Genomic DNA, 20,957 nt, shown 5'->3' on the forward strand with positions numbered 1-20,957 from the left:
GAAGGCCTGCAGGGGAGGCTTGAGGGAAGGGAGAGAGGTGCTGTACCAGGAGGAGCGATTAGAGGGAAGGGAGAGAGATGGCAGATCAAGGGGATGAAGGAAGAGGGAGACAAATTGTTTAACCCACAGTGGGAGAAAGAGCCAAAAGCTGGAAGAGAGAAGCAGAGTAGCTGGATAGGTGGGATCGGAGAGCAGAGAGAGACATTGGTGTGAGTGAGGAAGAAAGGGGAGATACAGAAACAGACGTGAGATGCTGTATTGGAATAACATATGAACACAGAGAGGTAATGCCTGACAGAGAGGGGGGAATGTGAGAATAGAGAGGCTATGCTGGACACTTGGAGGGAGGGGTATATGGTCATAGGGGAGAGATACTAGACATAGGGGACAATAGGAACTCAAAAGGGAGATACTGGGCATGTGAGGGCATAGGGACACAAGGGGTGAAGCTGGACACAGGGGTAGGGGATAGAAGGGTGGTGATGGATGCAGGAATTTGAACATACTGGAGATACTGGACAAGGAACTATAGGGACACAGAGATGGGAGATGGATGGTGGACATGGAGAGAGAAGAAATGACAAATAGACAGGAGACCCTGGTAAGTGAATTAAGACAGAAGAAAGCAGAAACCAGAGACTAGAACCAAGCTGATTTGAAAAATAAAATAACCAGACATCAAAAGGTAGAAAAAAAAAATCATTTTTTTTCAATTTTGTGATTAAAATGTGTCACATTTGGAATGTACATCTTGCCAGAGCTGGTGTTAGACATGGCTGGAGCCCAGGCCATAAATTTGGGAGGGAACCCCAAAGCCCATCACCAGACTGCACTGCCTTCAGCTTCCATCATGCTTGTGGCTCTCTCTGGCCAGGCCGCCAGGGGACCAAGAGCAATTGCTCTAGTTGCACTCCAACACCATCCCTGGCACGTACTATGTTTATATTTTGCACAGGAGGAAATGCATTTCTTTCTGTATCTCTGGTATTGTATTACATGCAAGTTTTGGCTTTTTGGGGTTTTGGTTATATTTATGTTTATACATTTTAGTCAATTATTCTATATTTGGCATTTTTATTCTGTGTGTGTGATCGAGGTATTCTGTTAGCATGAATTTTCTATGTAGCCTTCTGTAGTAAGTTTGGTTTGTTTAGTTTTCCCAATAGATGTATTGATATTTTACGGCCCCACTGTAATATGTAGGGCAATGCCTTTTTCATAGGTAGGATCCTTCTTTTGGAAGTTAGTGCTGGCATTGTAGATTTGCATTAGGTTATGAGTGATATTTTGTTTTAAAGATTGTTTAATTTACTATATGGCGGCTGTTGAGATTACAGTGAGTTTTATGGGGAAATGTCCTAACTCTGCTCTGTACCCATTGGGGGAGGGACAGGGGGTTCTGTGGATGCAGAATTTATTTGCCTTTAATACTAGACTATACTTTCTGGGATCATTTCTATAGCGTGTAACTGGAAAGATATGTTGAAAAGTGTTTGGTCTTGCTATACAGGCTAAGTATGTGTGTTAGGGACCCGAGGCTCAATGGAGGCGGAAGAGTGCAATCTCTTGTACTTCCCCCTGAAGCCTGCACTGCTACCCTTATTGAAGTTATTGGGAGTGGAGTAGAGCTAGAGCATGGGGTGGGGTATCAGGTGGCAAGTTTTTCAATTTCAAAAAAGTTGGCAACCCTGGTGCCCACCCATCTGACTTGTTGGCCCACCCAAAAATTGCTTTCTGGCTACGCCACTGATTTCAGTGTAACTCACCTGTGGACCCAGCTGCATAATGTAACTGTTTGCACTGCTGTATTTTCTTATACCTCTAAAGATTTTTCTTTCTTATTTCTTCTACACTAATCTCCATCCCTCTTTTAGTGTACTTATAATAGTAGGGCTTTTGCTTTTAATAATTAGGTTGGCTGTACAATTTTATATATGTTAACCTTACTGTTTTCTTTTCAAGTATTTTCACTTGGGTTTAAATTGCATGAAATTTATTTTAAAATACCTGAATATATTCCATCACAATGCCTGTGAAGAATTATTAGTGTCACCTATCATGATTTTATTACCAATAAGGAGATCTGAAAAGTGACTCATGGAGGCTCCATGATATCCTCTTTACCATGTATGTATGCACCTTAATGCAATACCATTTGTAATTCTGTACCCGGAAATGGCGATCGCCATTATGCCTTAATGTAAGCCACATTGAGCCTGCAAATTGGTGGGAAAATGTGGGATACAAATGCTACAAATAAATAAATTGTATGTGTGTGAAGGTCCTGCTGATTGCAAATTTTCTAAGTCTGCATCATTGTTGGCATCCCAAAATTGCAATGTGATGGACATCAAAAAGTGGGAAGAGAACAAGACCAAAGAATAAACTTTAGCACCTTGGTACTAATGAGGAAGAGATGGACACTGTTGTGGCTGGTCGAACACTCTGGCGATCTTGTGCCAAGGTGTACAGGTGGACCTAGGTCTAACTTATATGCAATGAAAAGCTTTTTTCTTATTTTTGCATGTCCCTTGAATATTACTTGATCAAACTTCCATTAACATAAAGCTTATTCAAAATACGTATGCATATATACATTTTAGTATGTTTGCATTTTGAGATTTGGTTTATGTTTACTGCATTTCCAGGTTACTGAACATGAACCAAATGTCATGTGGCTATCTGGGCTGCATATTCCAGAGTCTTACTTGACTGCTCTGGTTCAAGCCACCTGTAGAAAGAATTACTGGCCCCTGGATCGCTCTACATTATATACCCAAGTGACTAAGTTCTGTACTGCAGATGAAGTTTCTGAGCGCCCTGGACAAGGTAAGTAAATCTGTCAGTAAAATTAAGAGCCAGTAATGTTTAAAAAAAACGAAAATGTGCTTGTTTGTTAATCATGTGTGTGTGTGGGGGGGGCAGGGGGGGTGGGGGATAATTTTATAAAAGGGCACCTACAAACATTTACAAAAAATGCACCTATCTCCAGTAGTTGACCAATGCTCTTGCATAAATTTACACCTGGTCGGAGGCAGGGGTAACTATATGCATGTACTCTGTGTGCTGTACATTGCAGTTCTGCCCCTGCTCCATCCAAATCATGGCCCCAACACCACCGGCATATATATATATATATATATCATGTAGAACTGGGCACTGTATTTCTGTTCACTTCCTTTTTATATGTGTATTCTTCTGCACATACAATGGCTGTTTTTTGTGTGTAAAATATGCTTTTACTTGGCAAATACTTTATAAAATTATCTCCATAAAATCATTTAAGGCATAATAGAATTACGAGTTTTATCACTTCAGTAGTTCTTTAGAGATTTGCAGAGATGACTGGGATTGGAATATTTAATGCATTATGTTGGTAAAGCAATTTATTAAACTTTTTACACAAGTAAACACCTGTTCTTTAGGAACAGGCAGGATAATGCAGCCATGTTTGGTATGTGCCTCCTGTCGGCTGCCTACCTGGAACTGCCCTGTCTAACTTGATTGTTTTTCTGTTGACCAGTTGACATGGTATAGCCTTCCTGCCTTGCCAATGTCAGAGTCTCACTCACTTGGATGAGCCAGCTCTCACAGCCCCCAGACACAGCTGCATCTCTTCCACACTAACTGAAACTTCCACACATGGCTCAGGATGAGTTAGTGCTGTATGCCTGTACAGGACACTAAAAGTTCCAATATAGCAAACCTTCTCCCCACTTGATTAAAATGTCGTGTATCTGGATTTTCAAAAGGCATTTGACAAGGTACCTCATGAAAGGCTAAAGAGGAAATGGGAGGGTCATGGGATAGGAGGAAAAGTCCTATTGTGGATTAAAAACTGGTTGAAGGATAGGAAACAGAGAGTGGGGTTAAATGGGCAGTATTCACATTGGAGAAGGGTAGTTAGTGGGGTTCCTCAGGGGTCTGTGCTAGGACCGCTGCTTTATAATATATTTATAAATGATTTAGAGATGGGAGTAACTAGCGAGGTAATTAAATTTGCTGATGACACAAAGTTATTCAAAGTCGTTAACTCGCGAGAGGATTGTGAAAAATTACAGAAGGACCTTACGAGACTGGGAGACTGGGCGGCTAGATGGCAGATGGCGTTTAATGTGAGCAAGTGCAAGGTGATGCATGTGGGGAAAAAAGAACCCGAATTATAGCTACGTCATGCAAGGTTCCACGTTAGGACGGACCAACAAAGGGATCTGGGTGCCGTTGTCGATAATACACTGAAACCTTCTGCTCAGTGTGCTGCTGCGGCTCGGAAAGCGAATAGAATGTTGGGTATTATTAGGAAAGGTATGGAAAACAGGTGTGAGTATGTTATAATGCCGTTATATCGCTCCATGGTGCAACCGCACCTTGAGTATTGTGTTTAATTCTGGTCGCCGCATCTCAAGAAAGATATAGTGAAATTGGAAAACGTGCAGCGAAGGGCGACTAAAATGATAGAGGGGATGGGATGACTTCCCTATGAAGAAAGACTAAGGAGGCTAGGGCTTTTCAGCTTTGAGTAGAGACGGCTGAGGGGAGACATGATAGAGGTATATAAAATAATGAGTGGAGTGGAACAGGTGGATGTGAAGCGTTTGTTCACGCTTTCCAAAAATACCAGGACTAGGGGGCATGGGATGAAACTACAGTGTAGTAAATTTAAAACAAATTGGAGAAAAGTTTTCTTAACCCAACGCATAATTAAACTCTGGAATTCGTTGCTGGAGAACGTGGTGAAGGCGGTTAGCTTAGCAGAGTTTAAAAAGGGGTTAGACGGTTTCCTAAAGGACAAGTCCATAAACCACTACTAAATGGACTTGGGAAAAATCCACAATTCCAGGAATAACATGTATAGCATGTTTGTACGTTTGGGAAGCTTGCCAGGTGCCCTTGGCCTGGATTGGCCGCTGTCGTGGACAGGATGCTGGGCTCGACGGGCCCTTGGTCTTTTCCCAGTGTGGCATTACTTATGTACTTATGTTAACACCAAGGGTTTCAACAAAGAAAAAGAAGAACATTTTAAAAGGGAGGCACCACAAAAGGCACCAAACAGACTATTTCTAGTCAGAGTGGCTCTAACGCTAAAAAAAAAAAAACCCACAAAAAAACCCAGCCTATTTCCTCATGCTCCTTGATGCACCCCTCACATTCATAATTCTCTTGCTCCACACAGTACAGTTCAGCCTTTTTCAAAAGCTTTAACAACAGCCTTCATTGCATCTTCCTCCTCCTTTAGTGTAATCAAAAAGCTGCCCAAGTCTGAAGCTATTCCATCAGGTCCCCTTCCTCATCCACTTGTCCATCACCTGCACCTACTCAAGCCCCTCAAAGTCTTCTATCAATACATTCACAGTGGCAGGATTTTTCACCCCACTATTCAATATATTTTTCTTCAGACTGAAGTTCATTTTCCTTCTCCTAATTCAGGTTATACTCATTCAGCAATTTCTCCAGTCATTGTTTGGAAGAATATCTCTGTTACACCAAAACAAGCAGTCACTAATTAGATTAAGTTCATTCAAAAGATCCTCAAACATCTTGCTCCCAAGACTTAAAGTGGATCTACTAGTAAAAGAGAATCTTCAAAACAGCTGATGCTCCTACAGATCCTAGGGCTGTACCCATACACTCAGTCCTTCAAGGTTTATAGTCTAAGATGTGGCAAAAATAGATACTCAATTCAAATGATCTTGAAGAGATTAGATGTCAAATATAAAGCCCAGCCTGCCCCAGAGAATAAATAAACCTCAGCTGGAACACCACTCTGTGGTATAGGAAGCAGCACTAAAACATTTGATAACCAACAAATCCAGTGCTCAAGTACCCTCTGGTTAAAGATCCCAAAATTCTGACTTAGTTGGGAGAAAAGTCTACCTGGGAGCTATGCTGGGATCAAGAATAGCAGCTCACCAGTTACAAATATTACACCAGAACTGCTTGCTACTACCTTTTCAGAGTCACTGTCTCGTTTTCTTAGTAACATTGAGGAATGCACACTTGATAAGGAACACCTATGATGTCTATGATACCACTTTAGGAAGAGCGGCAGTCTCTATTACATCTCAGAGAGAAGCTTGGCTCTGCACTTCATGGTTGCATGAAGACCTACATAACTGCCTTGCAGATGCCCCATGTCAAGGAGATAACTTGTTAGGAGACAAACTAAAGGATGCTGTATCTCAGGCTAAAAACAATTGTTCCTTGTCATCAGAGCAGATAAATCCAGAAACTGATGGGCTAAGTCCATCTACCAGCAGATGGAGATAGAGAATACTGAATTGAGATATATAGGACAGCCTGCAGTCTGGTCAAACAGTATTCTTTATTTCCAACAGGTTGAGGACAACTTCCCATCTGTGTCTGGTCTCTGCTGTAGTGAGCTCCTGTTCCTTTGACCCGGTTGAGCTCAGGGTGTTTGGCATGTCTGGTGCCATCTGGAATACACCTGATGGCTCCAGGTCCCTTCCCACCCCCTCCTCCCCTGCGGCCGCAAGCTTCTCCTTCTTCACCTTCCAAAAAATATATATTATAGAAGAGGTAATTCCTCTCTTTGGGGTTCTAATTGGTAGAATTGTCAGAACAGATAGGTCTTGAGTTGTTTGCGGAAGTTAGTGTAAGTGGACAGAGCTCTGAGGGTTTTGGGTAGAATTTCACTTAAGCCCACAGACGGTCCACACAGCTTTTCGTTTCTTTTGATCCCAACAGATTGGGGGTGGCCATCAGCAAATACACACTTTCAATTTGGATTGCAGATTGCATCTCCTTTGTTATGGCTGAGCTGACTTTTGAGGGACATGTCATGGCTCACAGTATCAGAGCCGTGGGTGTGTTGATAACCCACTTGAGGTCAGCATCCATAGAGGAGATTTGCAAGGCTACGACGTGGTCTTCAGTCCACACATTCAGTTCCCACTTCTATTTGGATCAGGACACCCGACATGACATTCAATTTGGACAGGCAATTCTGCAGAATTTGTTTGGTGTCTACAATCCAACTCCATTCTCCTAGGCTGTTTTATTCTGTTCCAGGCTACACCTGCACAGCTAGTATGTATATAGTTTAAGGTTGATTGAACACATTTTGAGCCTCAATTATCCTAGCTTTCTTGGTTTTGATGAGCCTGGTAGCTTGGGATTCCCAGATGTGAGAATATGAAGGCCTGCTTGTTCTCAAAGAAAGCAAAGATACTTACCTGTAGCTGGTGTTTTCCAAGGACAGTAGGCTGATTATTCCCTTATACCCTCCCACCTTCCCTAGGAGTTGTCTTTAGTTATAGTTTTTTTTGCTTTTTTCATTTGACTGGAGGACCCGCATTTGAATGTTGGGCGGGAGGGCACCAGTTCATGCACGGTGGGATGCTGCTAGAATTTTCTACCTTACTAACTAGTCAGCATCTGCACTGGGCTCCATTGGATGACATCACCAAGATGTAATCAGCCTGCTATCCTTGGAGAATACTAGCTAGAGATGAGTATCTTTTCTTTATGAGCCAGAGTAAGCAATTTAAAAGTAATCTTACAGGTAGTGTTTAACTAACCAATGTTGTTTCAGGATTGATGTAACATGATCAAAGCTTTTCAAGTCCAGTATAAGTTTCACTGCAGAGTGTTAGGAAATCTATAAAGCAGAGAGTTATAGTAATCTAACCGAGTCATCACAAATGAGTGGATCAGAATATGAAGTGCTGGTTTATCAAAGAGGTATTGAGCAGAATAGATATGTCTAAAAAAGGAGGTTTTGATGATATTACTAAACTGTGCTTGGAAGCTCATGGCATCAAGGAGGACACCCAGATTCTCATAGATGTATCAAAGGTTATGGGTGTCCCCACTAGTAGAATTGCGGCTAGCAAAGGGTGTGTTTCCTACAACGGCAAAACACACTTTGTGATTTAGACATGTTCAACTTGAGTTTGAGTTTGGAGCCAGTTAATAATAATGGACAGGTTCTGATTAAGGGATGCGATTTCTTCTGGATCCTTGTTGCTAATTCTAGCATAATTTGAATATCGTTAGCTGAGATGAATGGGAGCAGGCCAAGAGATTGGATAAGCATAAGAAGAGGGTATATGTGGGTTCAGTAGGTAATTTGTGGTTTTTGTGGTACTCACACATTCCAGCACAACTTGTAGCAGTTGGAGTGGGCAGTGGGTCTGGGTCCCCTTTTCTGCAGTCCACTGCACTGACCGCTGGTCTGCGCTAGGGGGAATGTCCATTATATCTGCAGCTGTCATACAGACTGGTATGTACTGTCACTTTCAGCTTTTGGGGGGTGGGTGGGGAAGGGGTAAGTGATCACTGGAGAATTAAGGAGAGGAGGTCATGCTTTTTTCCCTCCAGTGGTCATCTGGTTAGCTTGGTCCATATCGTAAGCCTACCCTAGGCCTGCCCAAAACACACCTCCAACATACAGACAAACTGCATAGAAAAAGTCTTAAAAATGAGTTGCAAAATAAGTCCATCTGCCGCTTTGTGCCTTTTTTTTTTTTTAATTTATAATTTTACTTAATTACATTCACATTTATCACATAAATGTAAGGGAAAACAGAAATTAATATAAAGGAAAAAGAAAAAATTTTCTCTCATCAATATATATTATATAATTGTCCACAATTGGAAGATCCAAGATCAGGAAAACAATCTCAAAGAAAATAAGAAAAACTCAAAATGGTTAATCTTACAATTCACATTTTCTGAGGGAGGAAGGTTAATCGGTAATTGCAGCCGGTACAGTGGTAACTAAAGGAAGTTGCTGCAGAGGGTTCTTCATCTGTTCTTTCAACTCCACAAACTCTTGTAATTTCTTAGGTTCAACAAATAAGTAATAAAAAAATAAAACACTTACAAGGGAATCGCACTAGGAAGGTCTCACCTAGGGCAATGATTCCTGGCTTAAAAGCCAAGAATTCACGCCTCCTAGTCTGCGATTCCCTTGATATGTCAGGAAATATATTCATCTTTGAACCCAAAAAACTATCAGCCATGTGTCGGAAATACAATTTCAAAACATTGTTCCTATCTAAATCAAAGGCGAAAGTCACTAATAATTGTGCCATTTTTTTAAAATGTTTTTCTGTTTCAAAAATGAGCCCCATAGAAAATGCACAAAAATGAACAAAATCTGAATAAAACAAAATGAAAATTGAAGTGTTTATTTTTAGCATGCAAAACACCCATTTGATATAGTAATTTAATAAATATTTCTTGATATAGAATTGGTAGTATTGAAAGTTCATCTCCAATATATTAAAACCTCACTCTTTTTACACACACATGGCTTAATTTTATAACAGGTCATATAGAAATCTCACTTTTTAAAAAGGTTTTTTTTTGCACATTTCTGGATGTAACTTTGTCCAATACCAACACCTTATCTTAGTTTGTCATAGATTCTTTTTATGAATTTATAATATTTTCCATATATATTCTACTTGGTGGCCACATTATATGGGGCCTGTGTATATCTTTGGATTTGCTTCTCATAAATATAAAGTATATTTCTGAGAATCTCATATTGAAAGGATTCAGAAGTAGGATGTGGTTAGTGTGCCTGAAGAAGATGAAGATTTGAATATCTTCCCCGAAACAGCAGAAGCACAAGGTAGTGCTAGATCAGAAGAATATTCTTTGTGTTTGTGAGAAGCAAATCCAAGGGTAGGTAGAGACTTCATATATTGTGGTGACGGAGTAGAATATATATGGCACCCAGTATTATAGATTAATTTCATAATAATTTGATAAACCAGCCCTTCATATTCAGAAAAGCATTCCCCACCAACCTAACTTAGATGCCTCAACTCTGCAACATAGCAAAACCATAGATGGAATTGGACATTATATATTCCTTCCTATCTTTGATCCCTATGTACCTGAATATACTAACCTTACCCAACCCTAATATCAAATTGTATTTGTTTCCATACCGGTCTTGGCGATCGCCTTTACGGTATTATGTAAGCCACATTGAGCCTGCAAATAGGTGGAAAAATGTGGGATACAAATGTAACAAATAAATAAATAATTTGGGCTCAGGCTGCAGTAGTCCCCTTTACTGTGCATCTTTGACAGCTTCCATAAGACTTTTAGTCTGTTGGTGGAATCTGAGCAGTGGGGTTCGAGATGCACTGCAAACCAGCCTGCCTGTACTGCTTTTGCAGCTTCAGTTGACTGGCAGCCCTCATCTTTGGGACCCACGTGAATATCTCTTTACATTTTTTATTGCTGTCGGTTCCCCCGGGGTTGCGGTTTCACTTTTGTTTTCGTCGCGGCTGGGTTTTTCTTCCCATGGTTTGCAGCTGACTGGGATTTTCACTGTGGGAGCATTTTGGAGGACATCTGGGAGCATGAGAGGGGGCTGTCATGTGGGCACTGCTGATTCCTGCGCTTTTTTTGATTCTGCGACGGGCCCAACAATGTTGTCAATTTTGGAACATCATGGTCCTGCTGCCCTCTCTGAGTTTACTGCTCTCCTTGGATCTGTAGGTCTGCTGGGTTCTGTACCTTCTCCTCTTCCTCCTCTGGGGTGGACACTTCTCTGCCAGCTGCCTAGGTACCATTTTCGGCAGAGTTTATTCTGTTGCTTCATCAGGCGTATTCAGGAGATCCTCTCCTCCTGGGGCTCCTCTTCAGAGTGCTGGTCCCTAGGGCTTGGGATTCCCATCTATGGTAGCTGTGAAGAAGCAGAGAGTGGACTCGGTGCCCAAAATGGACCCTGCTTCTCCTCCTTCTCTCCCAGGTTCAGATGGGGGGGTGGTGGCTTTCGGTTCTGTCTGTGGCTTCCCCACAACTCCTTCAATGGCCTCTAATGGTGGGGACTAAGAAGCCCCACGCACCTTTCCAGTTGATGATGTGATGCGGGAGCTCATTTCTTCACAGTGGGAGACGCTGGATGCTGGCTTTAAGGTGGCCAGGGCTATGGGTAGGTTGTACCGTATTTCTTCTGAGGAGCTGGAGAAACTTCGGGTCTCGAAGGTGGATTCGTTGGTGGCAGTGGTCACCAAGAGGACTATGCTTCCTGTGGGGGGGGGGGGGGGGGGGTGGCATTGCCCTCAAGGATAGGAAACTGTCATGCTTTCTTTTGAGATTTCTGGTTTGTTTCTCCAGGCCTTCATTTGCAGTTCTTAATGATGTTCAAGCGGCTGATACGCTGTCAGACGAGGATAATGTTTCATCCCTGGAGTTTCCAGCCCTGGACAGGGTTGTGTATTTAGCAGACTCTTTGATTTGCTCAGGGCTTCGGTGAAATAGGTCATGCTGGTAGTCACAGCCAGGCGGCTCTTGTGGATCCGGCATTGGTCTGCGGATGCAGCCTCTAAACAAGCTTCTTACCAAGCTCTTCTTTTAGGGCAAGCTTCTGTTCAGAGAGGACATGGAGAAGTTGGTTAAGGGTCTTGGTGACTCCAAGGGACAGCGCTTGCCTGAAGATAGGCCCCATGCCTCTTCTCGCCAGTTTCATTCACGCCCTCGGCTGAAGGATGCAAACTGATACAGACTGGCTGGGCACCATCTTTTCAGAGACCCAAATATCAGTTGCAGCAGCCCTTTTGGGGAGACAAACGGTCTCCTTAGCAGATCTTCCCGAGTGACACCTGCGGTCCATATTTTCCAGTGATGGGATTCTGGTCCACTCTTCCCCTCCTGTCATAGGGGGACATCTTTCCATTTTTTTCAAACAGTGTTGGACATTATCAGAGATTGCTACAATATATTCCACGTATTAAAAAAGGAGGACGGAAGACCAAACGACAGCCAGCATGGTTAAAAAGTGAGGTGAAGGAAGCTATTAGAGCTAAAAGAAAATCCTTCAGAAAATGGAAGAAGGAACTGACTGAAAATAATAAGAAACAGCATAAGGAATGTCAAGTCAAATGCAAAGCGCTGATAAGGAAGGCTAAGAGGGACTTCGAAAAAAAGATTGCATTGGAGGCAAAAACACACAGTAAAATTTTTTTTAGGTATATTAAAAGAAGGAAGCCAGCAAAAGAATTGGTTGGACCGCTAGATAACCGAGGAGTAAAAGGGGCGATCAGGGAAGACAAAGCCGTAGCGGAGAGATTAAATTAATTCTTTGCTTCGGTCTTCACCGAGGAAGATTTGGGTGGGATACCGGTGCTGGAAATGGTATTTGAAGCTGACGAGTCGGAGAAACTTAATGAATTCTCTGTAAACCTGGAGGATGTATGGGGCAGTTCTACAAACTGAAAGTAGCAAATCTCCTGGACTGGATGGTATTCATCCCAGAGTACTGATAGAACTGAAAAATGAGCTTGCAGAGCTATTGTTAGTAATATGTAATTTATCCTTAAAATAGAGCGTGGTACCAGAAGATTGGAGGGTTCCAGAGGAGATCCGGGAACTATAGACCGGTGAGTCTGACGTCAGTGCTGGGCAAAATGGTAGAGACTATTATTAAGAACAAAATTACAGAGCATATTCAAAAACATGGATTAACTAGCCGTTGAGCCCGTAAAAACGGGCTAGTATAGGAAAGGAGAGGGTTGAAAGCCCCTTCCCGTCACCGCTGCAAGGCCCCCCTGCCGCCGAGCTCGCCCCCCCCCCCGAGTCGCCGCCACCCCTCCATCCGGCCCGGGCCCTCGCTCCGCTATTGAAACAGCGAGGGAACGCAGCACACAGCTCTGCTGAGCTGCCGTCCTTCCTTCTTCTTCTCTGCCTGTGTCCCGCCCTCGTGTGATGTAACGTCATCGAGGGCGGGACACAGGCAGAGAAGAAGGAAGGATGGCAGCTCAGCAGAGCTGTGTGCTGCGTTCCCTCGCTGTTTCAATATCGGAGCGAGGGCCCGGCCAGGTGGAGGGTGGGGGGAGCGTTAGCGACGGCGGTTTCGCCCCTCGCAAATGCGCAGTACAGACCGTCTCTGTTCTGCCCCCATCATCACGTATTGACGTGGGGCGGGGCAGAGAGGGTCTCTACTGCGCATTTGCGAGTGAGTACGACACTCGCCATTTATATGTTTGATGAGACAAAGTCAACATGGATTTAGAGAAGGGAAATCTTGCCTCACCAATCTACTACATTTCTTTGAAGGGGTGAACAAACATGTGGATAAAGGTGAGCTGGTTGATATTGTGTTTCTGGATTTTCAGAAGGCGTTTGACAAAGTACCTCATGAAAGACTCCAGAGGAAATTGGAGAGTCATGGGATAGGAGGTAGTGTTCTGTGGTGGATTAAAAACTGGTTAAAAGATAGAAAACAGAGAGTAGGGTTAAATGGTCAATATTCTCAATGGAGAAGGGTAGTTAGTGGGGTTCCCCAGGGGTCTGTTCTGGGACCGCTGCTTTTTAACATATTTATAAATGACCTAGAGATGGGAGTAACTAGTGAGGTAATTAAATTTGCTGATGACACAAAGTTATTGAAAGTCGTTAAATCGCGGGAGGATTGTGAAAAATTACAAGAGGTCCTAATGAGACTGGGAGACTGGGCGTATAAATGGCAGATGACGTTTAATGTGAACAAGTGCAAAGTGATGCATGTGGGAAAGAGGAACCCGAATTATAGCTACATCATGCAAGGTTCCACGTTAGGAGTCACAGACCAAGAAAGGGATCTAGGTGTCGTCGTTGATGATACATTGAAACCTTCTGCTCAGTGTGCTGCTGCGGCTAAGAAAGCAAATAGAATGCTAGGTATTATTAGGAAAGGAATGGAAAACAAAAATGAGGACGTTATAATGCCTTTGTATCGCTCCATGGTGCGACCGCACTTCGAATATTGTGTTCAATTCTGGTCGCCGCATCTCAAAAAAGATATAGTGGAATTAGAGAAGGGCGACAAAAATGATAAAGGGGATGGGACGACTTCTCTATGAGGAAAGGCTAAAGCGGCTAGGGTTCTTCAGCTTGGAGAAAAGGCGGCTGAGGGGAGATATGATAGAGGTCTATAGAAACAATTATTAAGTATTTTATATTACCTTCATTGTTGGTATAATCATGACTTGATAATGAGTGTGACCATTGGGCAGACTGGATGGACTGTTCAGGTCTATCTGCTGTCAATTACTATTACTATGAGACAGTGGCGTTCCTAGGGGGGGCGGACACCCGGGGCGGCGCCCCCCCCCCCCCGATGCAGCACGGCCCCCCCCCCGGGTGCAGCACCCCCCCACGATGCAGCTCGGACCCCCCCCCGGGTGCACGCCGATGGGGGGGGTGCCGCAGCGCGCGCCTGCTCAGAGTTCCCTGACTTCGCGCGTTCGCTGCAGCTCCCTCTGACCCAGAACAGGAAGTAACCTGTTCCAGGGCAGAGCAGAGGGAGCTGCAGCGAAGTCAGCGAACTCTCAGAGCAGGCGCGCGCCGCGGCACCCCCCAGCGGCGTGCACCCGGGGCGGACCGCCCCCACTGCGCCCCCCCCCCCTTGGTACGCCACTGCTATGAAGACTCCCCCAGTCAATATCCACAAAACACAACACTGCTGACTTATTTACATTCCAAACCAATCATTCACCTCTCTCATACATTCAGTCACTATTAATTTGTTGCTTAATCCCATCTCTGTCAACCAGAATAAATTGAATATCACCAGCATAAGCGTAAAAACAAAACCCACACTTTTGTAACCAGTGTTCCTAACAGGGATAAACACACATTGAACAATAAAATGGGGAACCTTGTGAGACTTAACTTGCTAGCATAATTGTGGAACAGTTAAAAGGTAATTCTGAGAAGCATCTTGGTAATAGTCAGGAACAAGGCCTTAACTGCTTCCTGATTTTTATCAAGTAGCTACAGTCTACGACATCAATCCAGGATTGGAAAATGGAGATTGTAGGTGACCACTAAATCTCAATATGTGGTGTGGATGTCTATCAAAAAATTCAAAAATATAAGGCAAATCCACTAGGTATGAAATAACAACAATCAGGGAAAAGCCTCAAAGAGCTTGGGGACTATATGGAAAGTCTCTTCAAGCTAAGCGGACAAAAAAATGTCCTCTCTTCATCATTGGCAAAAACCCTGAGGCTACAGCAATGAAAACGTTTTAAAGCTGAAGCCAAAATACTTTATTTAAATTTTTTCATTTTTTCATTGATTAATCAATCTTCAATGTAATAAGCATTGCATTATGAATCCGGAAGAATATATATATATATATAAATAACATGTTCACTGATCTTTGTTTTAATATTCAATGTTCTCGATCCTGCTCACGCTGTGCGGTCCCTCAGAAGCTGCCCTGCCTTCAGCTTTAAAACTTTTTCATTGCTGTAGCCTCAGGGTTTTTGCCAATGATGAAGAGAGGACATTTTTTTGTCCACTTAACTTGAAGAGACTTTCCATATAGTCCCCAAGCTCTTTGAGGCTTTTCCCTGATTGTTGTTATTTCATACCTAGTGGATATGCCTTATATTTTTGGATTGTAGGTGACCCTCATTCTAGCTGCCATCTAGATTCGTACTTTAGTAAAGCAGATGCAAGAGACATGTCAGTTTACTGGAACACTAATGCAAGCCATGGCATAATGGTTTATATTACATTTATCCTTTATGTCAGGATAATTTTATCATCAATGCTTATGTTTTCAATTTGTTAAAACCTTTATATCTTGCATCACAGCTTTAACGAATTGCGTTAAAGAAATACTTTAAAGAATTTTTTATGCTAATCTGATTGCAAACCTGATTCCATGTCTGACATGAGACAACAGAGAAAATGCTTAATAATTTTGTTAGTAGATCTCCTGTCTGTTTGCTCTATCTAGGGTGCTTTATTACTGGATTGTATCTGGAAGGAGCGGACTGGGATATTGAAAACTCCTGTCTTATTAAGAGTAAGCCGAAAGTCTTGGTGACAGAGCTGCCCATTCTCAAGGTTATTCCCATTGAATCCCATCGTCTCAAGTTGCAGGTAAGAAAATCATGTGCCCAAATTCGTATTAAATGATATCAAATCAGGAAGACATGACAGCGGGGCTCATTTTCAAAAGGGAAAAATATCCAAAAAGTGTCATAAAGCACCATTTGGATGTTTTTCTTCTCAAAATGTCCAAATTGGAATTTTCAAAACCTATTTTGCAGACGTTTATCTATGCAATGCATTTGCAGTGCGTCCAAATCACAAGGGTGTGTGTCAGGGGTGTTTCGAAGGCGGGATTAGGGCGTGCCTAACACTTGGACGTTTTACAGCCATAATGGAACAAAACAAAAGTGTCCAGGACTGAAACCAAGACATTTGGACCTAGACCTGTTTTCTGAATAAGGCATAAAAAGGTGCCCTAAATGACCAGATAACCACTGGAGGGAATCAGGGGTGACCCCACAATACCCACCTCCCCAAATATGTGAATAAAAATATGACTTACCAGCCTTTATTTCATCCTCAGATATTAAAGTCAGCTGTATTAGAGCAGCATGTAGGTCCCAAGTGTAGTGGTCAGTGCAGTACAGAGTGGGGTGCCAGGTCCCTATCTCCCTCTACCTATCACACTTGTGGTGGAAACTGTGATCCCTCCTAAAGTCACTAAAACCTTACTATACCCACATATAGGTGCCCCCTTCGCCCATAAGGGCTATTGCAGTTGGGGACAGTGTGTTTTGGGTGGGTTTTGGAGGGCTTTAGGACAAGAAAAGGGAGCAAGAGTGAGAAGTGCACCTGGGAGCAGATCTTTCTAGGGTGCCCCATTGCTCTCCTGGGATGTCTGGGAGACCAGTCTACTAAACATGCTGGCTCCTTCTACATCCCAATGGCATGAATCTCTACATTTTGCACTCGTTTTTTTTTTTCCAAAAATGGACCAAAAAACAAAATGCACAAAGCATAAAATCTTGTTGAAAACAGTATTTTTTTTTAAATGACCTTATTTCCTATTCGGATTTTGAACATTTTGTGTAAACGTCCAAAGTCACACTTAGATGTCATATCGAAAATTTCCCTCCATGTGTACTCCTGCCTGCCTTGGCTGTGGCCTTAAAGGACAATTTTCAATAGCTATATTCTTGGCAAATACTGATTTTCCCAGTTAAAAAGGGCTTTCTGAATATTGCCCAACCTAAGCCTGGCTAAGTATGCATGGAGTTCTTAACATAGTTCCTTTCAGGCATGTTAAAGGGAGGCATTCCCATGATCATATTTTGGGAATGCCTCTTCCTAACCTGACTGTATTTTTAAATATACATGCACTATTTCTCAGTTAGAATTAGTTCTCAGAAAAAGCAGATGCAAAGTTCACAGATCAGATAAATAAAGTACAATGTAATGCAACCTGTGGGCAGTTTCCCTTTGAAAATTTGTATAGTTTGTGCAAAGTCACTGATCCACAGACTTGGCATCTGGATGAGCTATTTTGAAATTTGCCTTATCAATGAACATGTTGCAATTTACAATGGTGTTTCTAGATTTTACTGTTAGCTAGTGACAATCAAGCAAGTGGCCTGACATCACAGCCTTACTATTAGCCATATCTTGGAGAAAGTATTGGAAGTTATATAAATTGGACTCAAAGGTTTTTACATAAACTGGATGAATTTAAAGTGTGGAGAGAAAGGACACGCTATCTCCATATGAATATAAATACCCACTCGCATTCCTGACCAAAGATGCCAGGCTTAAATTCCAATATGTTACATTTTGACCAATGTAAACTGTGATCCTGTCTGAATAGTCCCTACCTAAATGTTTGTCTTTTTCCTGTAAGGCTGGGTCTAGCCTCCAGGCTCTCAAATGTATGGGTGCTGTGACTCACTTGTATTTGGATACTTTCAGTGCACGCACGCACGCACGCACGCACGCACGCACGCACACAAAAGTAACAAATGGCAGTCTGAATTGATCATGGGACATCACAGTCTATGACTGCTATCATCTCAGTTTTTCTTTCCTGTCACGCCACAGGTGAATCCGAGGAAGTCTGGGGGCACAGAAAATGCATCCTCTACTAATATATTTTAAAGATATGAATGGGGCCCTTTTACAGAGCAGCAGTAAGCGGAAATGGCTTACGCGGTGATAACCCGGTGGTAATCGGGCATTGCTGTACACTGCTGGGTTAGGGTGGGAGCCCTTATCGCCACCTCAGTGGGTGGCGGTAAGGGCTCTCTGCCGCATGGCCATGCAATAAGTTGTGTGCTGGGGGATTTTTTTACCCACTGCGGTAAAAATGGCCCCTGCTGCTAGTGCAGGGCCCTTTTTCCCACAGCTTGGTAAAAGGACCCCAGTGTGTCTTCTGTGAGAAACATTAAGGATGCATAATTATTAATAGAAATTTCTTGCTTGAGTGTTAGCTGAAGGGAAGGAGACAGTACGACTACACTTCAGTATTAAAATCCCTTAAAGCTATTTGTTTTCTCACAGTGATTAATATATATGATTTCATAAGGTAGCACTTGACCGCTTATCATATCACCACAGGATCTGAGGTATATAAAAAAATGGAAGAAGTTGGCCGTCTGTGTACATATTTAATAGCTAGAATAAATGACATAATTCCCTGGATTCTATATATGGCACTCAGAATTGCACACCCAAAATGCGCGCACAAATTAATTGACTAAAGCCAATTAATATTAATAATCAGGTGCTAACAACCAATTATTGATATTAATTGGCACTCATTAAAAATTTGCATGTGCATCTGGCTGTGCGTTATTCTATAAGGCATGGCGTCTAACTCTACTAACGTTTAAGTCAAATAGGGGCATGACCATGGGCCTGTCAGGGGAATTCTGAAAAGTTGCATTCAGAATTATAGAATATGGCCTCAGCGCACCCAGCATTTACATCAGGTTTCAGCAGGCGTAAGTCTGGCGCCTAAAGTTAGGTGTGGGAATTGGTGCCAAGCGCGATTCCGTAAAGGGCGCACACCCTTTATAGAATTGTGTTTAGCACTGATTTTTTTCAGTGCCAAATTTTGAGTGCCATTTACTAAATCCAGCCCATTATGTCTAATGAAACTGTGAAGACATGTTATATAAGAATCTGTAACTGCAGAAAGGCAGCCATAAGTCCAAGGTGCTGATTGGCACGAAGGCAAGGTGAAGTGGATGTGTGAAGAGAGGCTGAGGGTAGTGGTCACCATGGTCCAAAGAAGGCAGCTAATACTGGTTGGTTAGCTGGACTTAGCCAATGCTAGGACATCAGCTACTGAAACCATTAACTGGGCCGATAGCTGGAAGTCAGGGTAGGATACTGGATATGATCATTCCCAGAATGCAAACTGGGCAATAGGATACAGCTCTGGGAATTGCCCTTCCACAACAGTAACATCCAACATAAACTTGAGCAATATTACATGGCAGCATATTGTACTGTCTTTTGATCTGGATTCAGCCCATAGGAGCCAACTCTGTGGGTGCTTGAGCACCCCCAATAATTGAAAAAATTCCTTGTATGTGTCCAGGGAGGGGTTATTTCCACTGGGCTTAGCACCACCAATAATTTTGAAAAGTTGGCTCCTATGATTCAGCCAGACTCATAATGATAGTTTTGCTTAAGCTCCAGCATTTAAAGTAAAGTGGAATTAGTGCATGGTTATTTTTTGTGGTCTTTGAAGGTCTCAGTTCTTCCTAGCTGCATAAGTTAGAATAGTTGTAGCTTTCTGTTTACTTATTAGATCTGAGAAGAGTGCATTTAATCCTAACATATTCTATGGTTCATTCTTGCTGCAGAACACTTTCAGGACACCTGTTTACACCACATCCATGAGACGAAATGCCATGGGAGTTGGCTTGGTGTTTGAAGCTGATCTTTACACCACAAAGCACATTTCCCACTGGGTGCTCCAGGGGGTCTGTCTCACACTGAACTCTGACTAGATGCTGCCCTGTTTCTTTTTCCCTTTCCATTATGTAGTGGTTTTCATATAATTACAATTGAAATTCTTTTGTAATTTGGTCAGAATGCAAGTAACCATTTCTATAATTTGAAAATGAGTGTACAGTAGCAGTAAAGTTACACATCAAACTAGGGAGCCTATGTCACTTGTAATATATAACATGCAATATCTGGTGATTAAAAAAAGAAGCCACATAGGAGGAAAATATTCATGATCACAGCCAAACCAGCTAATTAAATATAAAACTGAGGTAATCTTAAAAGGTGTCATTTACCCCCCCCCCTCAACATGCTAATTTACCTGCTGATGCTTTGTATTGGGGGAGGGAGAGAGAAGACGTAGTCTACAAATCCCAGGTCTTACAGGGCCCACCAGTGTTAAAATTCAAAGTAGCACTACTAATGCACAGTGTCCTTTTGTGTTTCTTATGGGGGTAAAGAGAAGCTAGAGGTTAACTGGGATCATTTTGAATTTTGACACCATTAATACAGGAGTGATTTGGCATCACTTCTGTCTGCAAGACCCTTGGCCAACCCTGAGTTAAAGGTTGGGGTTCCTGATAGGAGGGGTGTTAGGGTGATGCCACAGGGGTTTAATTTTTTGGGGCACTATTTTTGCTGCAGGGAAGGGGGAACACGATAAGATTGCGGTTCCAGGCTAGGAATGAATATACTTTCCTGGAGAAAGTTACAGTAAAATGGCATATTAAAGTGCCTTTTTTAACACACAGCTTAGTAATTACTCTTCAACTTGATATTGTACTCTGTAATCTATTAATTTGTAGCTCACTGTTTGTAACTTTTAAATGTTTTTTTTTATGTAAGTGAAAATTTCCAATAAAACTACGTTTAAAAAGCTCTGCATTCCTTGTTATTCATAATACAACACAGACATGTGAATTTGAGGAAAAGTCAACATCACATGCCCTTAAAATAAACCCAAATGAATCAACTAGAAACAGGGAATCTGATTAGATTACATGTTTTTAAAATTCAGAAGAAACCATTCAGATAGATCAATTGACAACTATTAGGGAAGAGTGCAATCCCAGAAAATAATGTATAATTAAATACATTTTAAAAGGAACACTGCCTGGACTTGTACAATAGAAGTAGCTGACTGTTTATAGCCATAGCATAGCAGCAAAAATATGCAAATTGAATTAACAGAGACT

General features: G+C 42.3%; 1 protein-coding gene across 1 annotated transcript in view; it reads left to right on the plus strand.

Moving 5' to 3' along the window:
• Nucleotides 1-20,561, plus strand: part of DNAH10 (dynein axonemal heavy chain 10) — a 327,414-nt gene extending 306,853 nt beyond the window's left edge. The window contains exons 77-79 of the mRNA XM_030218355.1: nucleotides 2,649-2,829; nucleotides 15,716-15,861; nucleotides 19,617-20,561. Coding sequence (XP_030074215.1) covers nucleotides 2,649-2,829; nucleotides 15,716-15,861; nucleotides 19,617-19,763 — 474 coding nt within the window. The 3' untranslated portion in view covers nucleotides 19,764-20,561. The remainder of the gene's footprint in view (nucleotides 1-2,648; nucleotides 2,830-15,715; nucleotides 15,862-19,616) is intronic.
• Nucleotides 20,562-20,957: the final 396 nt, after the last annotated feature.

Source organism: Microcaecilia unicolor, chromosome 11 (genome assembly GCF_901765095.1).
Source record: "Microcaecilia unicolor chromosome 11, aMicUni1.1, whole genome shotgun sequence".
Classification (NCBI taxonomy): domain Eukaryota; kingdom Metazoa; phylum Chordata; class Amphibia; order Gymnophiona; family Siphonopidae; genus Microcaecilia; species Microcaecilia unicolor.